This window comes from Schistocerca gregaria, chromosome 1 (assembly GCF_023897955.1).
Source record: "Schistocerca gregaria isolate iqSchGreg1 chromosome 1, iqSchGreg1.2, whole genome shotgun sequence".
Lineage (NCBI taxonomy): Eukaryota > Metazoa > Arthropoda > Insecta > Orthoptera > Acrididae > Schistocerca > Schistocerca gregaria.
Window position 1 is genome coordinate 332,973,384 of NC_064920.1, and position 21,453 is coordinate 332,994,836.

At 35.7% G+C, this 21,453-nt stretch overlaps 1 protein-coding gene across 1 annotated transcript in view; it reads right to left on the reverse strand.

Annotated features, from left to right (window-relative positions):
• LOC126291951 (esterase FE4-like) overlaps nucleotides 1-14,116 on the reverse strand; it is a 97,879-nt gene extending 83,763 nt beyond the window's left edge. The window contains exons 1-2 of the mRNA XM_049986062.1: nucleotides 14,056-14,116; nucleotides 1,692-1,835 (exon numbers count right to left, since the gene is read on the reverse strand). Of these exons, the coding sequence (XP_049842019.1) occupies nucleotides 1,692-1,835; nucleotides 14,056-14,109 (198 nt within the window). The 5' untranslated portion in view covers nucleotides 14,110-14,116. The remainder of the gene's footprint in view (nucleotides 1-1,691; nucleotides 1,836-14,055) is intronic.
• Between the last annotated feature and the right edge of the window lie 7,337 nt (nucleotides 14,117-21,453).

The following is a 21,453-nucleotide window of genomic DNA, read 5'->3' on the forward strand; positions in this document are numbered from 1 at the left end:
AAGACAAACCAGAGAAATATGGGATAATACTGTATGTTGTAAGTGACACTCAGACAGCTCACGTGTGCAATGCTGAAGTTCATACTGGAGGAAAAGTAAATGTTGACAATTCTGTCCAATCCCTACTGTTTACTTGGGAAAACCACATGCGATATGACAGATTTTATACAAGTCCAGCAGTCCTTGAAGAACTATGAGAAAGAAACACGCTGGGAGTTGGAACAGGATAGGTTTACCTGAAGACCTAATAAATCAAAACTAAAGAAAGGAGAAATGACATTTCATTGAAAAGGACACCTTTTCAGCTTGAAATGGAATGACAAATGTGATGTACACATGTTGTCAACATAGCATAAGATGACTACTTTGCATGTAAGTGTAAAATCCAGGAATGAATATGTTGAGGTAGTAAAGCCAGGCGTTGTACTATACTACAACTTGTCTAAAACAGGTGTTGACAGAGGAAACCAGCTGATGTGTTACTATCCCTTCCAGTGAAAGACTGTAAAATGCTGGAAAAAGATGTCCATATTTTTGTGAGGGCAGTTGAGAATGAAAACATTATTCAAAATATCAAAAAAATGTGCATTAGGAGATTTTACCTGTAAATTAGCAAAACAATTGGTTTAAAAAGGAGGATCAGAACTAAATAAAGACACACATTCTGCATTTGGAGTTGCAAGTGCAAACAGATTAACAGCATGTCATTTTCTTGAGAAACTGCCTCCAACAGAAAAGGGAAAAAGGGAAAGCTGCAGGAAAGGTAGTGAGGAATGAGACCAGATACTACTTGTGTTTCCGAGTGTTTTAAAAGTTTTCATAACCAAGTGAAGTTCATGAGAAAAACAAACATTTCACAATAAAACACTTTACCTATAAATCAAGCACTTAGTATTTCCTGCTGACAAGTGATTTTAAATCAATAGCCTACCATTCCCTACAACTTATGAAAGTTTTGTCCACTTTGGGGAAAAATAAAAATGATGAAAAACAGTATCTTTAGAGTAATATCTACAAATCCCACTATAATTTATTTCTACTAAACATATACATTATCATCAAGAGGAAGGATGGAAGATGAAGCTGATATATTGCCTAAAGAGGTAAGTGGATTAGTAAATCTATCCAAAAAAACTGTAAACTGCAGCAAATTTCCTCAGGATCATGTAATAACTGGATTTCCAACCTGTCAGGCTCCAATGTGTTAAGGAAACAGTAGCACACTCATTGTACTGGCATACAGGAAAAAGAAAGACCTACAGATATCAGGTCTTGATCTTGGAGTTCGATAAAAGGAGGTTCCAATTGAACTGAAAAAGAATCAAAATGCTACTTTCAACTCTTTCCTACATCTTGTAAATAATAAATGAGAAATAGAAATTTGTTTGTGACCTATAATATTAAGTGTTTTGTTGAACTCTCATGAACTAGAAATGCTCTTAATCATATTTACATTATTACTATTCATTACTTACCAACATATATATTTCTGCTCATTAATCCATTATAGCATAATATTTTGTAAAGATCCACACTTTTGACAGTAGCAAGTTGCCACACAAACAGAGTACAGAAAGGCTATGTAGCATATCTTTAAAGAGCTGTACTTATTAACAAGAAGGTCTCACACATGATGTTCACATGAGACACTTTATTGATGTATCAGAATTTTTTTAAATAGGTCTGCCTACCTTAAAACGTAATTCAGCAACAGGAGGCTCTGCATAGGGAACACCTTTAAATGTATATATTGTTGTGAGTCCTGAAGCTGTTTGCTCCACAAGTCCTCTTAAAGACCCTAGAGTTGTTGTAACTGTTACATAATTGTTTTGTCCCTGTAAAAATAAACAAATGGGCTGTGAAATCTGAGTCAAGGTCCATTATTTCATATATTGTAATTGTTATGGAGAAACTGGTTAAAATGTATATTCAAGCTACATAAATTTATAAAAATGGATCAAATATTTTTGAGATGAATAGGTAGAAAGAAGGAAAATTCAACCTTTTGGAAATACTGATTCCATTCAAACTAATACAGAATAGGATTAAGAGAAATATATGTTGATGTAAATGAAACAGAGGGACTAGATCACTCACTCAGAATATATGATTCAATTATCTCATGGTATATTTGTCATAAATCAAATACAGCGTGAATGCCCTCTTTCATTTGATATGTTTCTCAAAGCATTTCTTTTTTTGTCTACCTCCCCCTATGTGCTGTAGTTGTATAAACTAATGACATTCTGCATAATTATTGGTAATACTTTAATCAGTGCTTTCTTTTTTGTAATGGTTACTTTGTTTTATCATTTTTCAAATATTTGTAAATTATTGGCTTAGTCCTTAAGTCTTAATGTCTATAAGTTAGCTGGTTCAGTTTTGCCCTAATTATATCTTCCTAAGTGTATGTTTATATTAAAAACAAAGATTCCAAGACTTACCAAGTGGGAAAGCGCTGGCAGACAGGCACAATGAACAAAACACACAAACACACACACAGAATTACTAGCTTTCGCAACCGATGGTTGCTTCTTCAGGAAAGAGGGAAGGAGAGGGAAAGACGAAAGGATGTGGGTTTTAAGGGAGAGGGTAAGGAGTTCAGATGAAGATATCCTCAATGAACCTGAAAACTAGAGGTTCAGGATTTTCTGAAGCTATGAAGGTCTCCTCTAGGTGGGCCATAAAAAGGTTAGCAAAGAAGGGTGCCATGCAGGCGCTCATGGCTGTGCTGCAGATTTGTTTGTATACCTTCCCTTCAAAGGAGGAGCAGTTGTGGGTTAGGATAAAGTTAGTAAGGTGTATGAGGAATGAGGTAGTGGGTTTGGAGTCTGAAGGATGTTGGCAAATGTAGTGTTCAATAGTGGTAAGACAATGGGCATGAGGGATGTTGATGTATAGGGTTCCACGAGGAAAAGGGGTGGGGATGGTGTAGAGACGGCGAAGTAAGTGTTTTGTGTCTTTGATTTGGGAGGCTAGATTACCAGCATCTGGTTGCAGGCATTGGTCAATGAGGGCCAAAATTCCTTCAGTGGGGACACAATAACGAGCCACAACAGGGCATCCAGGATTTTGGGGAGCATGTAGAAGGAAGGTGTGTCGGGTATCATACAAGCGGGAAGGGAAATGGATTCAGGGGAGAAGTTCTGGGAAGGGCCTAAGGTTTTAAGTGGCGATTAGAGGTTGTTGGACTTCTGGGGTGAGATCATTCTGGTGGAATTTATAGATGAAGGAGTCAGATAACTAGTGGAGGCCTCCCGTCAGATAGTCACTGGTATTCATGACAACAATGGTGGAACTTTTGCAGGTAGAATGATCAGGTCAGGATTTGTTTTGAGGTTGTGTATGGCTACCATTTCTTCAACTTATGGGTTGTTTTTCTGACTAAGGGACCTGGGAGAGGTTGGATTGGATGGTGAGGGTAAGTTGGAGGTAAGATATTTCTGGAATGGGACCAGCAGGTGGTTATATGTTAGGGGAGAGTTGGATGCTCGTATGAACTGGAAGAGACAGCATTCAAGCATTCACTGTGGCTATGGTTGGAAGGACTGGTGGTAAAGAATTTCTTCCATTGCAGGGAACAGCAGAAGGGGAACAGATCTTCGACAAGTTCAGCATGGTTAAATTTTGGTGTGAAGCTAAGGGTGAGGCCTCTAGATACGCCTGAAACTTTTGTAGAGCTGAGGGTTTTCGTGGAAAGGTTAACAACAGTCTTACTGATGTTTTGGCACTGGATTTGGTGGAGAGTTGGAATGGAGTTTTGGGGGACGTGGCAAATTGAAAAGGTAAGGTAGTCAGGGTTTAGTTATGAGGAGTGGATGAGGAATACTACTGTCGGTTTGATAGCGATGAATAGTAGTGCCCTGAAGTGGCAGGAGGCTGTCAGCAGGCTATATAACTTATGCAGGTAGTGTCTGAAATGCTCCTCCAGATGACGGAGAGCAAAGAATTCACTTTGAGAGATGTGATGTGTGGAGTAGGGATTGTGCAGTACTAGCAGCTTGCTGAAGGAGCAGAGGTAGTTCTGGGGTGCCTCTGCTAAGGAGATATGTTTTTGCTGTACCAGGCTTCTGAGGCTCAGGGATTAGTGGAATCTGAAAAGGTGTAGGTAATTGTGATGGAGGGGATGGGATTCAGAGAAAGGAATGTTTATTGTTCAGCTATTCACAGGGATTCTGTTGTTTAGGCAGCATTTGAGAAAAAGAATGTTGCATTGGTTTTAGCCATGGTAAGGGATACTTTTCTAAACTGGTGCAGAAAGATGGAGCAGGGGTCCATTGTGGCAAGAATTGTGTAAAGAAAAAGGGAATGATGTGGAAAAATGTGGCAGTGGAAACTATATAGAAACAAGATACATTAATGAAAGTAGCCTTTGGAATTTTCATAGCATGTTGCATAGTGTTGAATGGGACAGAGACACAAACAAAACTGTAGATTTTAAATATGAATCATTTTTCTATAATTATAAACACCGCTTTGGTGTCACTTTCCGCCTTTGAAAAGTAAAAATCTCTCTCAAATCTAATTCATGGTGAACTGTGGGAATTAATAAATCTGTATGTACTCTTAGAAATCTGGGATGGCATTCTAAGCATAATGCAGCATTAAAGCCATATCTTAGATGCTTCAGAAAAGTCTGCAGAAAGGTTATTCATGAAGCAAAAAAACTGAACAATGATTTAATTATCAGAAAAGGCAGCAATAGAACCAAATCAGTTTGGAAGGTTATAAACCATAACATTGGTAAATCCAAAGTGACAAACAATAATCTTATCATAAAAAAGGGAGGAAAAGTTTTTGAAGACCCTTGATGCATTACCAATATGTTCAGTGACTACTACATTAACAGTGCTCAAAAGACAGTAAGTCAAAAGTTCCCACAAATGAAAAGACAATGTTTTTGTAACCACTTACACATTCATAAGTAAGAAATGCAATTAATAAGCTGAAAAATAAAATGTCCTATGGATGTGATGGTATTTCTGATAAGGACAGAAAACACAGTGCAAACAGAATAATAACTGAACTAGTTGATATTATTAATACATCATTTAAACTGGTGAATTGCCTTCTGCACTTAAAAAATCAATAACAAAACCACTATATAAAAAAGACTGTCCTTATACCATACAAAATTATAGACTGTTGTCACAACTCTCAGCTTTTGCTAAAGTAACTGAGAAGATTATGTATGAGTGACTGTTGAGTTTCCTAAACAAATGCAAATTCTAACCAATGCACAGAATGGGTTCAGAAAAAACAAGTCTACAGAAACAGCTATGCCGGTATATCACTTCTCGGAACAAGTGTTAACTGCAGTGGATTATGAGGACTTACACTGTGGAAATTTTTAAATATCCAAGGCATTTGATTTCTTCATCAGGCGTGATATTTTCCTAGAGAAACTGTATTGCTATGGAGTACATAGAAAAGCGTACAGCTGGTTTCAATTGTATCTGTGCAATAGATATCAATGTGTTGAATTAATACATAATGGCACAAAATACCACTCAACATATGTGAAGTCAATTGTGGTGTACCCCAGGGTTGTGTTCTAGCCCCTCTGTTCTCCTTAGTTTTTATTAATGATTTTCCTAATCATTTAACAACAGCAGAATTAGTACTTTATGCAGACGATATAAGCCTTTTTATCAAGGGAGTTAGTGACGCAGACCTACAAGGAAAAATAGCTTCAACAATGAATGAGGCAGCTGAATGGTTCAAGGACATTTACTAAATTATAAATGACGAAAAGAAATCACTTGGATAAATTTTAGGCACACAAGGAACAAAGTAAAGAATAACATAAGTGTAGAGATTGGGTAATGTGTGATAGAACAAACTTCTTGTGCAAAAATTTTAGGTGTATGACTGGACAATAATTAAAGTTGGGAAAAACATGTAGAACTATTGAATAAAAAACTTAGTAAATACTGTTATATATTAAGAAAACTTAAAGGAAACTGCAATTTTGAAACAGTATTATGTGCTTACTACTCTTACAAGCATAGTAATCTAAGATATGGCATTATATTTTGGGTGAATACAGGTTTTACAAAAAGTTATTTTAAGCTCCAAAAGAGACCTATTTGTATTCTGAAGGGTGGTGCCTAGAAAGATCCATGTAGAGGACTCTTTAAGGAGTTGAAAAATTTTACCCTCCCTAGTTTATTCATCTGTAGGTCAGTATGTTCCCTGAAGACAAATCATGAATTCTTTTATCTAAACAGTGAAGTACAGAATTATCAAACCAGAAACAGGCATGATTTCCATAGAAAAAAAGGTTCAAATGGCACTGAGCACTATGGGACTCAACTGCTGTGGTCATCAGTCCCCTAGAACTTATAGCTACTTAAATCACACACATCCACGCCCGAGGCAGGATTCGAGCCTGTGACCGTAGCAGTCACACGGTTCTGGACTGCGCGCCTAGAACCGGGAGACCACCGCGGCCAGCAATTTCCATAGAAACATACATTCAAAAGCCCTGTACCACAATAGTGTGATGTATCTATCTAAACTGATAGTGCTCATCTTTTGATGTTTATGCATAAGCCTTCATTCTTTTCTGACTTGCGTGTAAAAAGAAGACAAAATATCTAAAGTGTAATTAAGAAAATGTTAAAGTGTAGTTAAGAAAATGTTATTTCCCTTAATGGATTTTTTTTGTATACACTTTGTAATTTCTTTTTCATCTTGCATGTAAAAAAAGGCAAAATATGTAAAGTGTAATTAATAAAACGTTTAAGTGTAATTAAGATAATGTTATTTTCATTAATTGTTAAATATATAAATCATGCTCTCTCTCCCTAATAAATTGAACTGATGGTTATGAGAGGAGCTGGATAAGTGAAAAGACGAGTAAAAAATACATAGACACATGCAGAAATAAGCACAGATAAGCGGAAATATGTATAAATATGTGAAACCAGGTGAAAACATGTGAAAATAAGCACAAATATCTTAACAATAGGTAGAAACATGGGTGAAATGTAACAATGAGATATGTGTGTGTCTTTTGCGTTGAAAGAAGAGCGAGGAAAGAGGGATGGGTTAGGTCGATGACTTAATGTTGCATCAACAATCTGTGCAGTCAAGAAGTCTGTGTTGTGTACGGACAGTAGTTGATACAGTGGGTCTCAGAAGTAGATGTTGTTTGGAAGGTGGCAAATAAACATAGGAAAGAAGATAAAGGACACTGAGAAGAGTTATGTTCAGTAAACTAGATAAACAATCAGTAGTGTGGTAACTCCACGAGGAACTTGATACTTTCAGCACAGGTCAGGAGCATGTAGAGTAACTCTGGCTAAGATTTGAATGAATAATTGACAGTGCTGAAATCCCTGGGCTAGCAGGACAGAGCAGATGAGGTTATATTTGTGGAAAGGGGTAAAAAGAAATTACTGTCTGTTGTACTCAACATATAAATTTCATTTGTTAAAACACACAATGACACAAGCAAGAATCAAAACTCTCAAGGTTTTAACTAAAGGCCTCCTTCGATTTAATTTAGATAGGCTGAAGGCCACATCGAAGATCCAAGGCACAAGCCTAAGCAAGGAATTGAGGTACAGGAGTTCTTCTGGAGGTTTCACTTCTTTAGGAAAAACAAAATTTATCTTCAATATAAATAGGCTGAAAACCTTAGCTCAAATTTTTCCCATAGAATACTTAAAACTAAAAAGGAAATCACTATGTATAACACAAGGAGCAGCACTCAGAAGGTTCCAAGTGTCGTCCTGGGCAGGTAACACTAATGCACATTTCGGAGAGACAGCAGCCAGACTGACATCCTCTTAATTGGAAGGCAACACAACCTGGGGTTGGTTCATGACCGTCCAACAATTTGACCGATTTCCAATGATCAGATCTAACTGCACAGATAATGGAAAATATTGACCTATGAAAAGTAAACCAAGATACCAACAACTTCAAACTCGGCCTCACCAAGATCAAGGATCAAACACCACTCAAGACAAGTTTAAAAGAATACCAAAAACACAAGTCACAACTGTCAAGTCACTATGAGAGGCTGCAGATTTTAGGCAACAAAACACATGACTTATTATCACATGTGTCAATGGCTGAGGACACAACAATCCACAAATAACGAATAAATTGTAACAGTCAAATTTTAAGAACAGGTAACTAATTACTCAAGGTAAGGATCCTGCTTCGAAAGAAAGCAAAGGTTCACTCTCACAGCTAGTGCCTCCAAATGCAACAGCGCATGCCCACCACCAAAAGTACTGGCCTGGCTTTACACTGTGGAGGCTGCGTTGCTACTCAATTCCAACAAACCAACAAGGTCCAAAGACATCCCAAGTAGGAAAATGGTGTTCATCCTCAAGATCCAAGACATTGTCAACTGAGATCACCCACCAAGCAAACAACCAATGGCAGCCCAATTTCACCGACAGCGGTCCCAGTGAATACTACACCACACGGACCCGACTGTTGCTGGCTGCCAACTTTTCCCTGACTGATAATGGTGTCTGTGCTCAGCACACCACATGTTGCCATTTGATGACCAGCTGACTGACCGACCAACAGCCTTCCATCTGCGTTGACCACAGTCCCAGCGCATACTTGCACAGTGCAAACCTGCCTGCTACTGACTACTAGTTCGTCCAACCGCTGAGCAATGACGAACCTGACTCAGTCCACAACCCAAAGGAGACTGAGACTCAGAGTTGACTTACTAACATGCAACTGTCTGCCTTGCAACTGACTCTGCCAACTCACTGCACCGACTCACTCCAACAACTCCCTTTCCTGTCAGTGTAGAACCCAGAAATGCTCACTGTTGCTTCACAGATAGTAACACAAAGCTAGTATCAATAACGCTGGTGCTGCCACTCAAGGACAGAGAAGGTAAGCAAGGACATTGGTGCCAGAAGTTATTAACAGAAAATTTTAAAAAATATTCTCGCCATTTCAGAATTGCAGGAAGGACAGGTCACAATCGTGAGCCCCTCACAGCTCAAGTGCACTGGACGGATATGTGTCCAGTAGAACATTTCATAAAGAGGTAGAACTCCCATGGTATATACTCACTGAAAAGAAACTTCTAATTAAACGGATATTACTGCATAATAGATGTATAACACAGACGAAGTACTTCAGTTGCCACTGTTGTATTAACAATAGTTTCAAGCTTTTTGATTTGCTTCACATAGTCCCACATGACTGACCTTCTTTTGTCTCTAACTGAGCTTGGTACGTTTAATATTCTGATCGCCGTTCTCTGGACCCCTCATTGTTTTCCCTGAAACATGTTAAAGACTTCACTATTACAGCCTATCGGGTGGGACACATTGGAATCAGACATTGAGTTCTGGGGTTTGGATTCATCTCTCTGACACCATATGGTAACACAACATCTCATACACGTTTTTACTTTTTGCGGATTCTAGAAATATGTTTGAGTCATCTTTCATAGTGCAAAACATAGTCGATCACAGATTCTTGAAACTTCCGGTAGTGCCAGACCCAATCCATGATTGCTCCAGTGGATGTAACAAGTCTTTGGCTGGTCTTGAAGAAAGATTTCTTTCACACCTTTGTTCCGTCCAGACGTAGTAGCTGCAGCATCCAAACAGTGGGCACATAGGAACTCAATTTCTAGTGACAGTCTTAGAAGGATGCCTTGTATGCAAAGAATGAACTGCCAGCAACAACTGTCATTGAATTTGGCGTAATTCTTCAAAATGGGGAAGTTTTCATTTGCTGCACAATTTCTCACTGGATCATGTGAGTCATGATTTGCAACATTTCATTTTGCATCACTGGCGCCAATTAAGTGTCACGACATTTCAGCTATATGTTCAGTCATGGCACATCATTCTTCCTCTCATCAAGAAGTGTCATGAGGTTCCCAGAGACCTTTTCATGACCTCTCAACACGTTTCCTGTTTGACCCAGGATCCTGGGTGAACTGATAATTACTAGTAATGCGGTTCTAGCTTTCTCCTGATTGGTCAGCAGATGTCATGTGACTTGGGCAGTCACAGGTGTGCTATTTTCATGATGCCGAATAATTACAAGAGAGTCTCGATGAAAAACTCTTCTTGTGTATCTTGAACTTTTCCATAGATTTTTACAGTTACAGGAACCTTCTTTAAGAAAAGCCATCTCTTTCTTTGGTCTTCTATTGCTCACTAAGTGGATAGATTGAACACAGTCATAGCAGAAAACACTGCCACTCTTTTCTTTGTAATGTAGCCACAGATAAGCCACAAACCATTCCAATTTACAAGATCTTCCAATCTTCCGTGGAAACTTACACTTCTCTGGAGGGTGAAATTTTGTTTCAAAGAAGTAGATCACATTGTATTTTCATGTGAGAATGAGGTGCCTGCACACTTTGACAGTCCAATGTCACAACTTTTATCTCTATTGCTTCTACTTGAAATAACATGATGTATCTCACACACATCACACTAACATTGAAATAGCATTCAAAAAGCAAAGTATATTAATGGTGAGCATATAGTATAATAGCACAAGTGTAGAAAGCATAGGAAGAAACACTCATAGTTGAACAAAACATATTTAGCTTCTAGTATCAATGCTTTAAGTATCTTCAACTACTACGAGGATGGTCTGAAAAGTTCTCAGAATCACCACAAGAGGTCTGTGCTGGAAAAAAACAAGATTCGGGTGTGATTTGATTTGATTTGATTTCGTGTTCCATAGGTCCATTTGTGTTGGATTCACAAGGGCTTGGAACGAGTCAGTTTTTTTTATAAATACAGTATAATAATCTTAGAGCATATACAGACATTTGAGGACATAATTATAAAAAAATTTATACATTAAATTCTTTGAGCAGCAATGAAGAAAAAAGACGCTACATGTTTTCTTAGAATCATTAAAGCACTACAGAAAAATGGATACAGAGTACAAATGGATACAGAGCTCAAAATGGTTCAAATGGCTCTGAGCACTATGGGACTTAACTTCTGAGGACATCAGTCCCCTAGAACTGAGAACTACTTGAACCTAACTAACCTAAGGAAGTTTCTTTCTATTTTATTTACAACTTTGTTTTTAGATATATAAATAAGCATTTTGATTATTATACTCTCCAAACTAATAAAACTCAATAAATATTGCCTCCTTTTGTTCTTTGTTCACTGTTGAGTATTAGCAGAAACTAGTTTTTGATGCATAGATCACTGGCACAACAAAACACTTTCTTGGGCACAACCTTATTTTTTTAGTATTTATATTTTTTTCCATGGTTTCTTAATCTCTTCATTGTCCTTCTACTCATTTTATTTACAAATTCTTATTTTTACATGTACTGTTGCTCTTTTTTCAGGAGTAACAGTAAAACAACACCTATTGCTGCCATCTTGGTAACATTTGAACAACATTTGAGAAATGCCTTCTAATTGGCTTTCTGAAACCAAGTTAACTAATGAGACAAATTGTCTCACAAGACACAGAGATACTATTGGCATGGACCTCTTTTCCACTGGGAATGTGTCAGTCCTGAATAACAGCAAATATAATATGCTCTCCTTAAAGGAACGGGCACATGCCACTGTGCTATAAGTTCCCACCTACGATATTAGATGGCATCAGTTGTCTTCCTGTACCAAAATCACAAAATTACCATGCAGGTGGCATGTGCCTCTTTTCCACTGGGCCCTTCAATTACAGGCCAACTGTTCTATTGTTTGGCATCTCATAAAGTTTAGACAATGTCTTCCACAAAAGACTTTCAGGCTTTATGCAAAAATACCATATTCTGTCCACAGAATAATATGGGTTTAGGAGGAGCTGCTCAGCTAATTCTGCTATCTAGGAATTCTTGTGTGGAATTTACCAGAAGTGTACAGTGGCAAATACATTACTGAGGTATGCCTTTAATTGTCAAGAGTATTCAGTTTTATAGATCATGAAGCAATACTACAGAAATTAAATCAACTAGACATTCAGGCATACCTAATGACTGGGTCAGGTCCTATCTCTGAGGACATAACCAAACAATGGAAATACAACACACTGAATGCAACAAAACTGCAAACAATTACTCAGATTACAAAAGATGAAATTTGATGTTCCCAAAGATTCAGTAGTGTTACAGTGCTGTTCCTATCTATGTAAATGACCTACAGTCAAATATACATTGTCAAAATGTGTACCAGTTTCTGATGACACAAGCCTTCTCATCAGCAGAAAAACAGTAATTTTACTACAAGAAAAAATAATAACGACAGTGGGCAGTTTAACAAAATGATTCGTGTACAGTGAGCTAATCAGAAATAAAGAAAAAACTGTAACACTAACCTTCTATAAACTCAAGGAAAAGGTCTGGCAGATTATAATATCTTGTTTCAAAGAAATTTGTAAACAGGGTTGACTTGACAAATTTTCCCACTTTGATTCAAGAAAATGTCAGATGCAGAACTTACACTGAGAGCCTCATAAAACAGTTCAGCACCTCCTGCTGTGTGATGAGGATCCTTGAGAGCTGCTGCAGCCAAGACTGACTAAAACATGTGTACTATGCAAATATCCAGTTACTCCTGAAGTATGGAGTCATTTCCAGGGGAGCTTCTCCAAACAGCATTAAACAATTCAGAATGCAAAGAGGAATCATAGAAGGTACCACACACAGAAAATCTTGCAAACCAGTCTCCAAAAAATGCACATCCTTCCATTCTCGTGCTGTGTGTATACAAAACCATGGTGTTCAGAATGCAGAATGTGACTGATAATCCTGCACTCTTCCTCAAAAATGAATACATACAATCCTACAATATAATGCAAAAAATGGGTCTCTATAAGCACTAAACAAAACTAAGCTCTGCCAAATAGTAATTGTGTATCTTGGAAAGAAAGATATTTAGAACATTAGCAAATAACATATAGTCAATAAACAGCACTGCAGGATTCCAAACTGCAGTGAAGGCACATCTGATTGACTATTCCTTCTATAGCCTGAAAGAGTTCTTTGGTAAATAATAATAATATACCAGTATTATGCATTGAAACCATTATTGCATTGTAACCACTGAATGAATACCATTAGTAATATACCAATAATCTGTGTTGCAACCATAAGTAATGAATGATATTTTATAATGATAGAAACAGTACTGTGTTAATTGATGTTCTACCTCTTACTATACATTCTATGTACCCACAAGAACTCACGGACAATTAAATAAATAAAGTAATTGACTGGTTCACAGGAAATGGATTAAGTCTTAATAAAACAAAGGTTCATATTATGCAATTTCAAACAAACAAAAACAACCTATTGTTAGTAGATCAAGACATCAATGGTAATCCATTAAATGAAATACTGTGTAATATTCCTCGGGTTCCAAATGTATGGTAAGTTAAAATGGAGTCAACACATTGAAAACTAATGAAGAGGCTCAGTTGAGCAGGTTTCAACATAAGAAGTATCTTTCAGTGTGTTTACCTCTGGTTATGATGTTGGATTATTTTGGATGTTTTTGTGCTCTGTTGTCTTATGGAATGGTCTTCTGGGGCAGTGGATAGTGGATGAAATATTTCTTCAGAAAGAAGTTAATAAAATATTGTGTTAAGTAAATAATCAAACATCTTACAAAGGTGTATTTAAGAACATTTGTTTCAGTGCTGTAATCATCTCATGGAATGCTAAAAGCTTAAAAAGTATATTACTAAAAGATTTATATATGTTTTTATTTCTAATAAGAGAGAGAGAGAGAGAGAGAGAGAGAGAGAGAGAGAAATTAGCCAATTAATGAATAATTCAAACACACTTATAATATTTTTTATAGTTTTTTGTCTTGTGTCCTTTCAATACTTCTTTAACATCTATAGAGAAGAATGCAGAACAGACTCACATTTCAGACAGCAACATCTTAACACTCTTCAGTTTGGTTTTTGGATGGCTACTATGTTAATAAATTCAAACATAATCTCACACATGTAGGTTTAGGGGTACTAAAGCAATGGCAACTGTACATTACTGTGTGTGTAAATATCTTTTTGGTAAGCTCCTGATACCACTTTCGTACTGTACATATTTACATTTCTCAGACCTACCAAAGATTGCTGGAAAAGTAATATTATTGTAAAGAGACTATGTTTAGAAACCATTTCTGTACTGTTGATGTAACAGACCCTGTGAAACTATACAGAAATTGTGATCTAATTTGATATAGCATACACAGCAGTAGATTTTATATACCAGTATAGCTACAGATGCCATATCAGTACTTCAGTATGATAAGATTCTTCAGCTATAATTACAGAAAAGTGCTCTTGGAGATTATCAGTGCTTGTAAAGTATGCATAAGGTTTTTACCAACAGTTATCAATTTATCAGTTTATTTGCACAGCAGGTTACAAAGTAGTCATTTGTCAAACACAAACTACATTACATTTACAATATTATTACATTTTTATGATCTATTTGAATTAGTGAATTGCAAGTAATTCAAAGAGTCAATACATGAAACATACCACTATTTGCATTAATGATTGTCATGCATAATTAAATTGTATAGCATCCCTTCTTATAAAAGACAATTATAATCTATTTTACTTTCTCTTTGTGCAGAGTACTACAAATGTCTCAGAAGAAGTTGGAATATCCCTTTAGATTAAGAGGCCCAGGGAAATAAGTTGCATTTCACACCATTCTCTAATTTTGTGTCAGCATCAGTTGTTTTCCATTGAAGGATCAAAGTGGATAAGAGAAAATTATTGATTCACAGATATTTGTTGTTGTGGTCTTCATTCCAAAGTCTTCTAACTGATGACTGGCTTAATATAGGTCACTGTGCTACTCTATCCTGTGCAAACCACTTCATCTCATCATCTCTCAATAACTTTTCCAACCTACATCCATTTGAACCTGCTTACTCTATTCACCTCTTGGCCTTCCTCTAAAATTTTAGCCCCAATATTTCCCTACAGGACCTAATTGATGACTACTTCCTGCCTCAGAATGTGTCCTATCAATTAATTCATTCTTTTCGTTCAGTTCTATTCAGTACCTCCTAATTAGTTATGTGATTTACTCATTTAATGCTTAGCATTTTTCTTTTGCACTAAATTCCAAAACCTGCTATTCTCTTATTGTTTGAACTACTGAATGTCCACATTTCATCTACATACAAAGCTATATTCCAGACAAATACCTTCAGAAAAGATCTCAAATTTTTTATTTATTCTCATTGACCTCATAGATATAAAAGTTAAGCATATTTGTAAAAACCACAATGGTTCAATACATTATATAATTTTAAATAGATTAAAGATTAAAGAAGGAAGGAAAAAATAGAAAAAATACTTCAAATCGAGGCTTAACAAGAACCAAACTTGTTGAAGAGCAGGTTCACTTTGGCAAAGTTCTGAGGAACTTATAGTGGGAAACAGAATCCATCTGGCATAATTAGTAAAGCAGGCACGAAGGCCACAACTATCATGGTTACAGAGAGTGTTCTGCAATAGGATACTGAGGATTGTCACTGTTTACTTTCTGTCTACCTTCCTTAATCCACATTTACCATTTGGTACTTGCCATAACAATATAAAATCTTGGCAGTGAATGGACGTAAGTTGATATACAAGATATATTGCTTTGTAGGTAGCTTTCTATTTTCTGGAATATGTTTTGCAGTTAATGTTAAGATTCTGCCTAGTACAAATCTTACAATGTGAGCAGTCAAAGGGATAACAATCATAAATGAATAAATTGATTCAGATGGAGTATAGTCTCCACCTGTGTTGTGGCAGAAACTGGATGGGAAGTAGAAAGTTATTTGAGATGGTGCAGAGCTAATATTTTGCAAATTAGATCCTGTTTCAGGTCATTATATCAGTCCATGACTGTAGGCAAGAGAGTTGTACCTAGGAGCACACAGTGGTTTTTGGTCAGTATTTCAGTCTATCCACTGATTTGAGAATCACAAGAAGAAATGCACATTAGAGACTACCACAAGTAGTTACTGCTATTTTGTACAGTTTTTGACACAACTAGATGTGAGTTTGTGTTTTTTGCAGTATTTGTAAATGTTTTAACCTCTACACAACTAAATGTTGTATAATGCATTAAAGCTAATTGGAATACATCGTTAATTCATCATGTACAGAATTTTATGTTAACTAAAACTCTACACATTTTTAAAACAAGTTATATAACATGTGGATGATGAAGCCGTACTTCTTTGGCCATGCATCATTTTATAGCTTGTAACAGAAGAAGGGCTTTTCAATTCAATTCAATTCAATTTATTAGCATCCTTGTATTACATCATCAAAAGGACTTGTCAATAAACATTACAATTTAAAATACATGTACATGAAAATTTATAATTGAATTTACTTGTCACTTAGACATTACAATTTTAATGGAATTATTAGAACATTAACATAAAAATATACAAGTAGGATAACAAATGTACAAAAAAAAAATGTTAGTGGTTCTCACATAAAATATTATTTATATTCTTACATTAACACTGTTCCACACTTTCATAGAAACAGCAAGTATTTAAATGTGAGCAATCACACATATTTATTATATCAGGGAAATATTAACTGCACTTTTATTGTCAATGATTCATAAACTCTTCAATACTGTAAAAACTATTGCTCATTAACATGTTATTTAGTTCTCTTTTAAATATGTGCCATTTTGGTATTATTTTTAGTGCTTTGGGGAGAGCACTGTAGAGGATTTTGGGTTGGTATGGCACACTTTTGTGATACATAGCTGTTTTATGAATTTCTCTGTGTAAATCATTCCTATTCCTTGTTTTGTAGTTGTGAAATTCCCTGTTTAATGTAGAAAATTCCTCGTGTTCTTTTAAGAAACATATGCTTTCATATATGTATAAAGATGGTAGTGTCATGATTTTTAATTCTTTGAAAGCATGCCTACAAGAGTCTCCATATCCTATACATTTTATTATTCTGACTGCCTTCTTTTGTAGTCTAAATGAGTGTTTTGTTAGACTGATGTTCTCTCAAAACTGTACACCGTATCTTAACAAACTGTGCATGAATGAGAAGTAAGCACATAACACTGTTTTAATATTACATGAGCTTTTAAACATTCTAAGTATATAACATGTTTGACTTAATTTTTTGTTCAATGATATTACATGCTTTTCCCATCTTAAATGTTCATCAAACCATCCTCCCAAGAATTTAGAGTATGATGCTTGTTCAATCTTACACTTACCCGGCTCTACTGTAAGGTTAGCTTTAATTTTATTTGTAATATGTCTGAAGTAGATCCCAAGAATTTAGAGTATGATGCTTGTTCAATCTTACACTTACCCGGCTCTACTGTAAGGTTAGCTTTAATTTTATTTGTAATATGTCTGAAGTAGATCCATTTTTCCTGTAAGTCAGCTTCACTATTTGCTTTAACAAACAAACTTGTATCATCAGCAAACAGTACTGCCTCTGCTTCAGATAGTTGACTTGGTAGGTCATTGATAAATATTAAAAACAGTTATGGCCCTAATACACATCCCTGGGGTACTCCATACAAAACTCTCTCGAATCTTGATGAATATGTCCTATCCGCCTGGCTTATCTCCACCTTCTGATACCTGTCTGACAGATATGATTCAAACCATTTGTGGGCAACTCCATGTATCCCATAGGCATATAACTTCCTAAGCAGTAACTTATGGTTGATGACAACAAAGGCCTTTGATAAGTCTAAAAACAATTCACAATTTAATTCCTTTCTGTTTATGGAATTTAGAAAAAGTTGCAAAAAATTGAAGGTAGCTGTTTCAGTTGATTTTTTTTTACAGAAATCATTTTGCATATTAACCAATATTCTATTCTTAACAAGAAATTTGTATAGTCCCTGATACATTATCCTTTCTATTATTTTTGAGAAACCTGACAACATTGATAAAGGCCTAAAGTTACTAACATCATATTTATCACCATTCTTGTAAAGTGGCTTTATAGTTGACATTTTAAGTTTTGATGGAAACACCTCTGTCTTAAAAGATTCATTTATAACTTCTCCTTGCACTTTGCTCAATGACTTTTTCAGGCATCCAATCACACCCACATGACATTTTATTTTTTAACTTATTTATAGCATTTAGTACCTCTGATTCAGTTACTGGATACAGGAACATTGTCATGTCATTCATGTGGATTTTTACCATGCTATTGGAATTGCATTTAGTTTTAATTAAATTTATGGCTATATTTCTGAAATGTTCATTAAATATGTTGGCAATCTGAAGTGGGTCCTTAACAGTTTTACCCCCACTTTTAATGACAAAGCTGTTATCTTTTCTTTTGTGTCTACTTATATTTTTATTTATTGCCTCCCAAGTTGACTTCATTTTGTTGTTACCTTTCCCAATATATGTATCAGTATCAAGCTTCTTAGCTGCAATTATTACATTTTTGTACAGGCTTCTATAACATTTCACATGTGCTTTCAGTGCTACATTCTTCCTGGCTGGTTTATTGAACTTTCTGAGAGTGTCTGATGACTTTTTAATCCCCAGTGTAACCCATGTTTTGGTTTTATGTTTAGTTTTGACTCTTTTTATAGGAAAGGCAACATTGAAGCACTGTTTGTAGCTTTCAAGGAATGAGTCAAACTTTCTGTTGACATCACGACTTGATTCACTACCCCAATTGTTATTTTCCAGAATGTAATTAAAAATTCTTATGCTTTCATCATTTATAAATCTCCTTTCTCACTAATTGTTATTGATAACAGGGTCCTTGTAAGATGTGACATTTAAACTCAGTTTGATACCCTTGTGAGACGAGAAACCAGTATCAATTACTTCAGTGTTATATTCACACTTGTCCTTGTTGGTAAATGCTTGATCTATTATAGTTTCAGACATTTTTCCGCATCTGGTAACTTCATTTAGAGTTGCCATCATATTATGACCCAGAAACAGATTGCACAGTTGCTGTTGTTTACTACAATTGTTCTTAAAGTTAACATTAAAATCACCAAGAACAAATACATTATGTTTAAGTTCATTCAGTAGTCCCTCAAGGTTTTCCATAAAAATGGCAAACTTGCCCAATGGTGATCGGTACAAACACACAATTGTAATTTTTAATTTGGTTAGCTCACATATACTGTATTAAAAATCTTTTTCTTTTGTCATGGAATATGGAATATCTACAAATTAACTGAGTTTTGTTATCATCTTGACAATATACCTTTCATGAAAATGGATATTTTTGTCAATTTCAAATAGCTTCTGTTTAAAAATTTATTTAACTCATTACTGGTTTTTAATACTTCTGCGACTTCAGTCACAAAAACTGACAATAGGCAGGAGAGCCCATCATATCAACATCCTGTGATGCCCATTAGCTCAGGATGACATGGATGACATTGGGCCCTATGAGGCCTGTTTAGACACAGAGAGATGAAAGAACAAGCAGAAAAATTAATGAAATTAGACAAAGTGTCTAACAGTATTAGAGATTTAAAAAAATGAGGGCATGAAGTAGTTTTGAAAGTAGATTAAACCTCTAATACAGAAGAGACCTTATTAAATTAATCTAAGGAGTTACAAGTTGAGATAGAAAAACAGTATAACTTGGTCAGGAAACATAATTGTGAACTTGTTAAGGAAGTAGACAATAAGATGAAATGTAGAGAGGAATTGTCCACCCAGGAATTCAAAGGTATACCTGGTCAAATCTCAGATATGCCTAGCTGAGTAGGTGTGTTAGAATGTAGTAGAGAATTGGTCAATGTAGCTAGTGACCCAAATGCTTTGAATATTTGGAGAAATGTCTCCAGGCATTAGTTGAACAAGAGGTACAAGAAAAAGTAGATTCTGCCACTGCTACAGCTAATTATTTGGTTGATACTGTTGAAAATCAAAAAGAAGTTTGGGGCCCAAACAAGTATACTTGGATATACAGTGATTGTAAACCTAGCCCTGAAGAGTATTTCAGTTGTAATGAATTCTCAATAGAAGATTTCATCTATGAATCCAACATGTGTGGATCCAAAAATGTATATGAGTGTTAAGGTGGACTGTAATCAGGATATATTTATAAATGGAGTATTAAGTTGTGAATACACGTTACATGGATTATCATATCACCTATGTCAGTTGAAACAGCAAAGTTTGTGCAAATAGCTTCTGTGATGGGTTTGATAAGGTTCATTATGTTGGTGCACAGTATGAGCTAATAATATGTGTATTGTTTAATTCAATGAGTGGAGTAAAGACATAAGATGTATCTATTTTCCAAACCTGGGAGGAGACTATAGTAATTAATCTGGAAGCTGTTATGAACCATTATGGGTGCAGGATCCCTCATGTTGACAAACACAGAACTGGAGGAAAGACTTTTATTAATTTTAAAGGTTGTGAGATAAAATTATATGATTTTATTTATTTTAATTACTTGTCTGATGCAAGAGCACCTTGTAACTCATTTACTTGTTTATTGTTTAAGGAAATGAGGGGAGCAATGAGAGTTTTCATGCTTACATAATGTGTTAAGAAGTCAATTGTTTTCAACTGCACTAGCAGCAAATCTACTGTTGAATATAATAGGATCACTAATTCAGCAACACAATGTAAGATTAACATAAAGTAAATTACTTGCAAGCAGTAAAGCATTTCTGCACAATAAATATTATATTCATTTTTTTTTTTAAATTGAACCTTAAATGAATATTATAACTGCCAGTGCAACTATATGTAGTTACAGTTGTTTTTTTAGTATATTAATAATTGAGGTGTTGCTAATTATCTAAGGCAATAGAGCTGTTTGTTTATCTATTTATTTATTTATTTAAGATTAAGTAGTGAAAGAGACTGGATGTCTGTGTCAGCTATTCTAACAAGGATACCACATGGGCTCTACTGATTGCAGCTCAACTGATTCCTGAGTTCCAGACCATTTTGAATGAACTACCCCATATATCTACAGGGTTTATCACCTCTAAAAATTATGAATAGAAGTGTTATTCATGAACTACTGTTTAAGTTTAAGTGCCTACCTTCAGTGCCAATTAAGATCAACTAACTACATAGTAAGGTAAGATAAATTTACAAAAACAATCAGAAGGTAGATTATGAAAATATAATGAAGAAGCAATTTTACATGCCTTCTATATTAATGACTCAGTATTAGTTGAAAATATCCATTCTAATTCTAATTTTAAGGAGGAGACACTCAATTTTTTGCACACTGGAGAGGATCCTTGAAGGTTCTGGATCTACACCCCCCAAAGGCAGTATACTCTGCTGACCCAGAGACTGGTAAAGAGAAGGGCTTATACAACAGTGATATGCTGAAGAAATTCAGACCACTAGAAGAATCTGTGGGCTTTGCAGTGTCTGCCCAATGACTCACTGTGCTTTTGCTCACTGCCAGGTCTCCATAGATACTCTGAAAGTGCCTATGAATGTGTGTGATGCTCTGGTTTTCTGCCCAAAGATACTGAACGACACC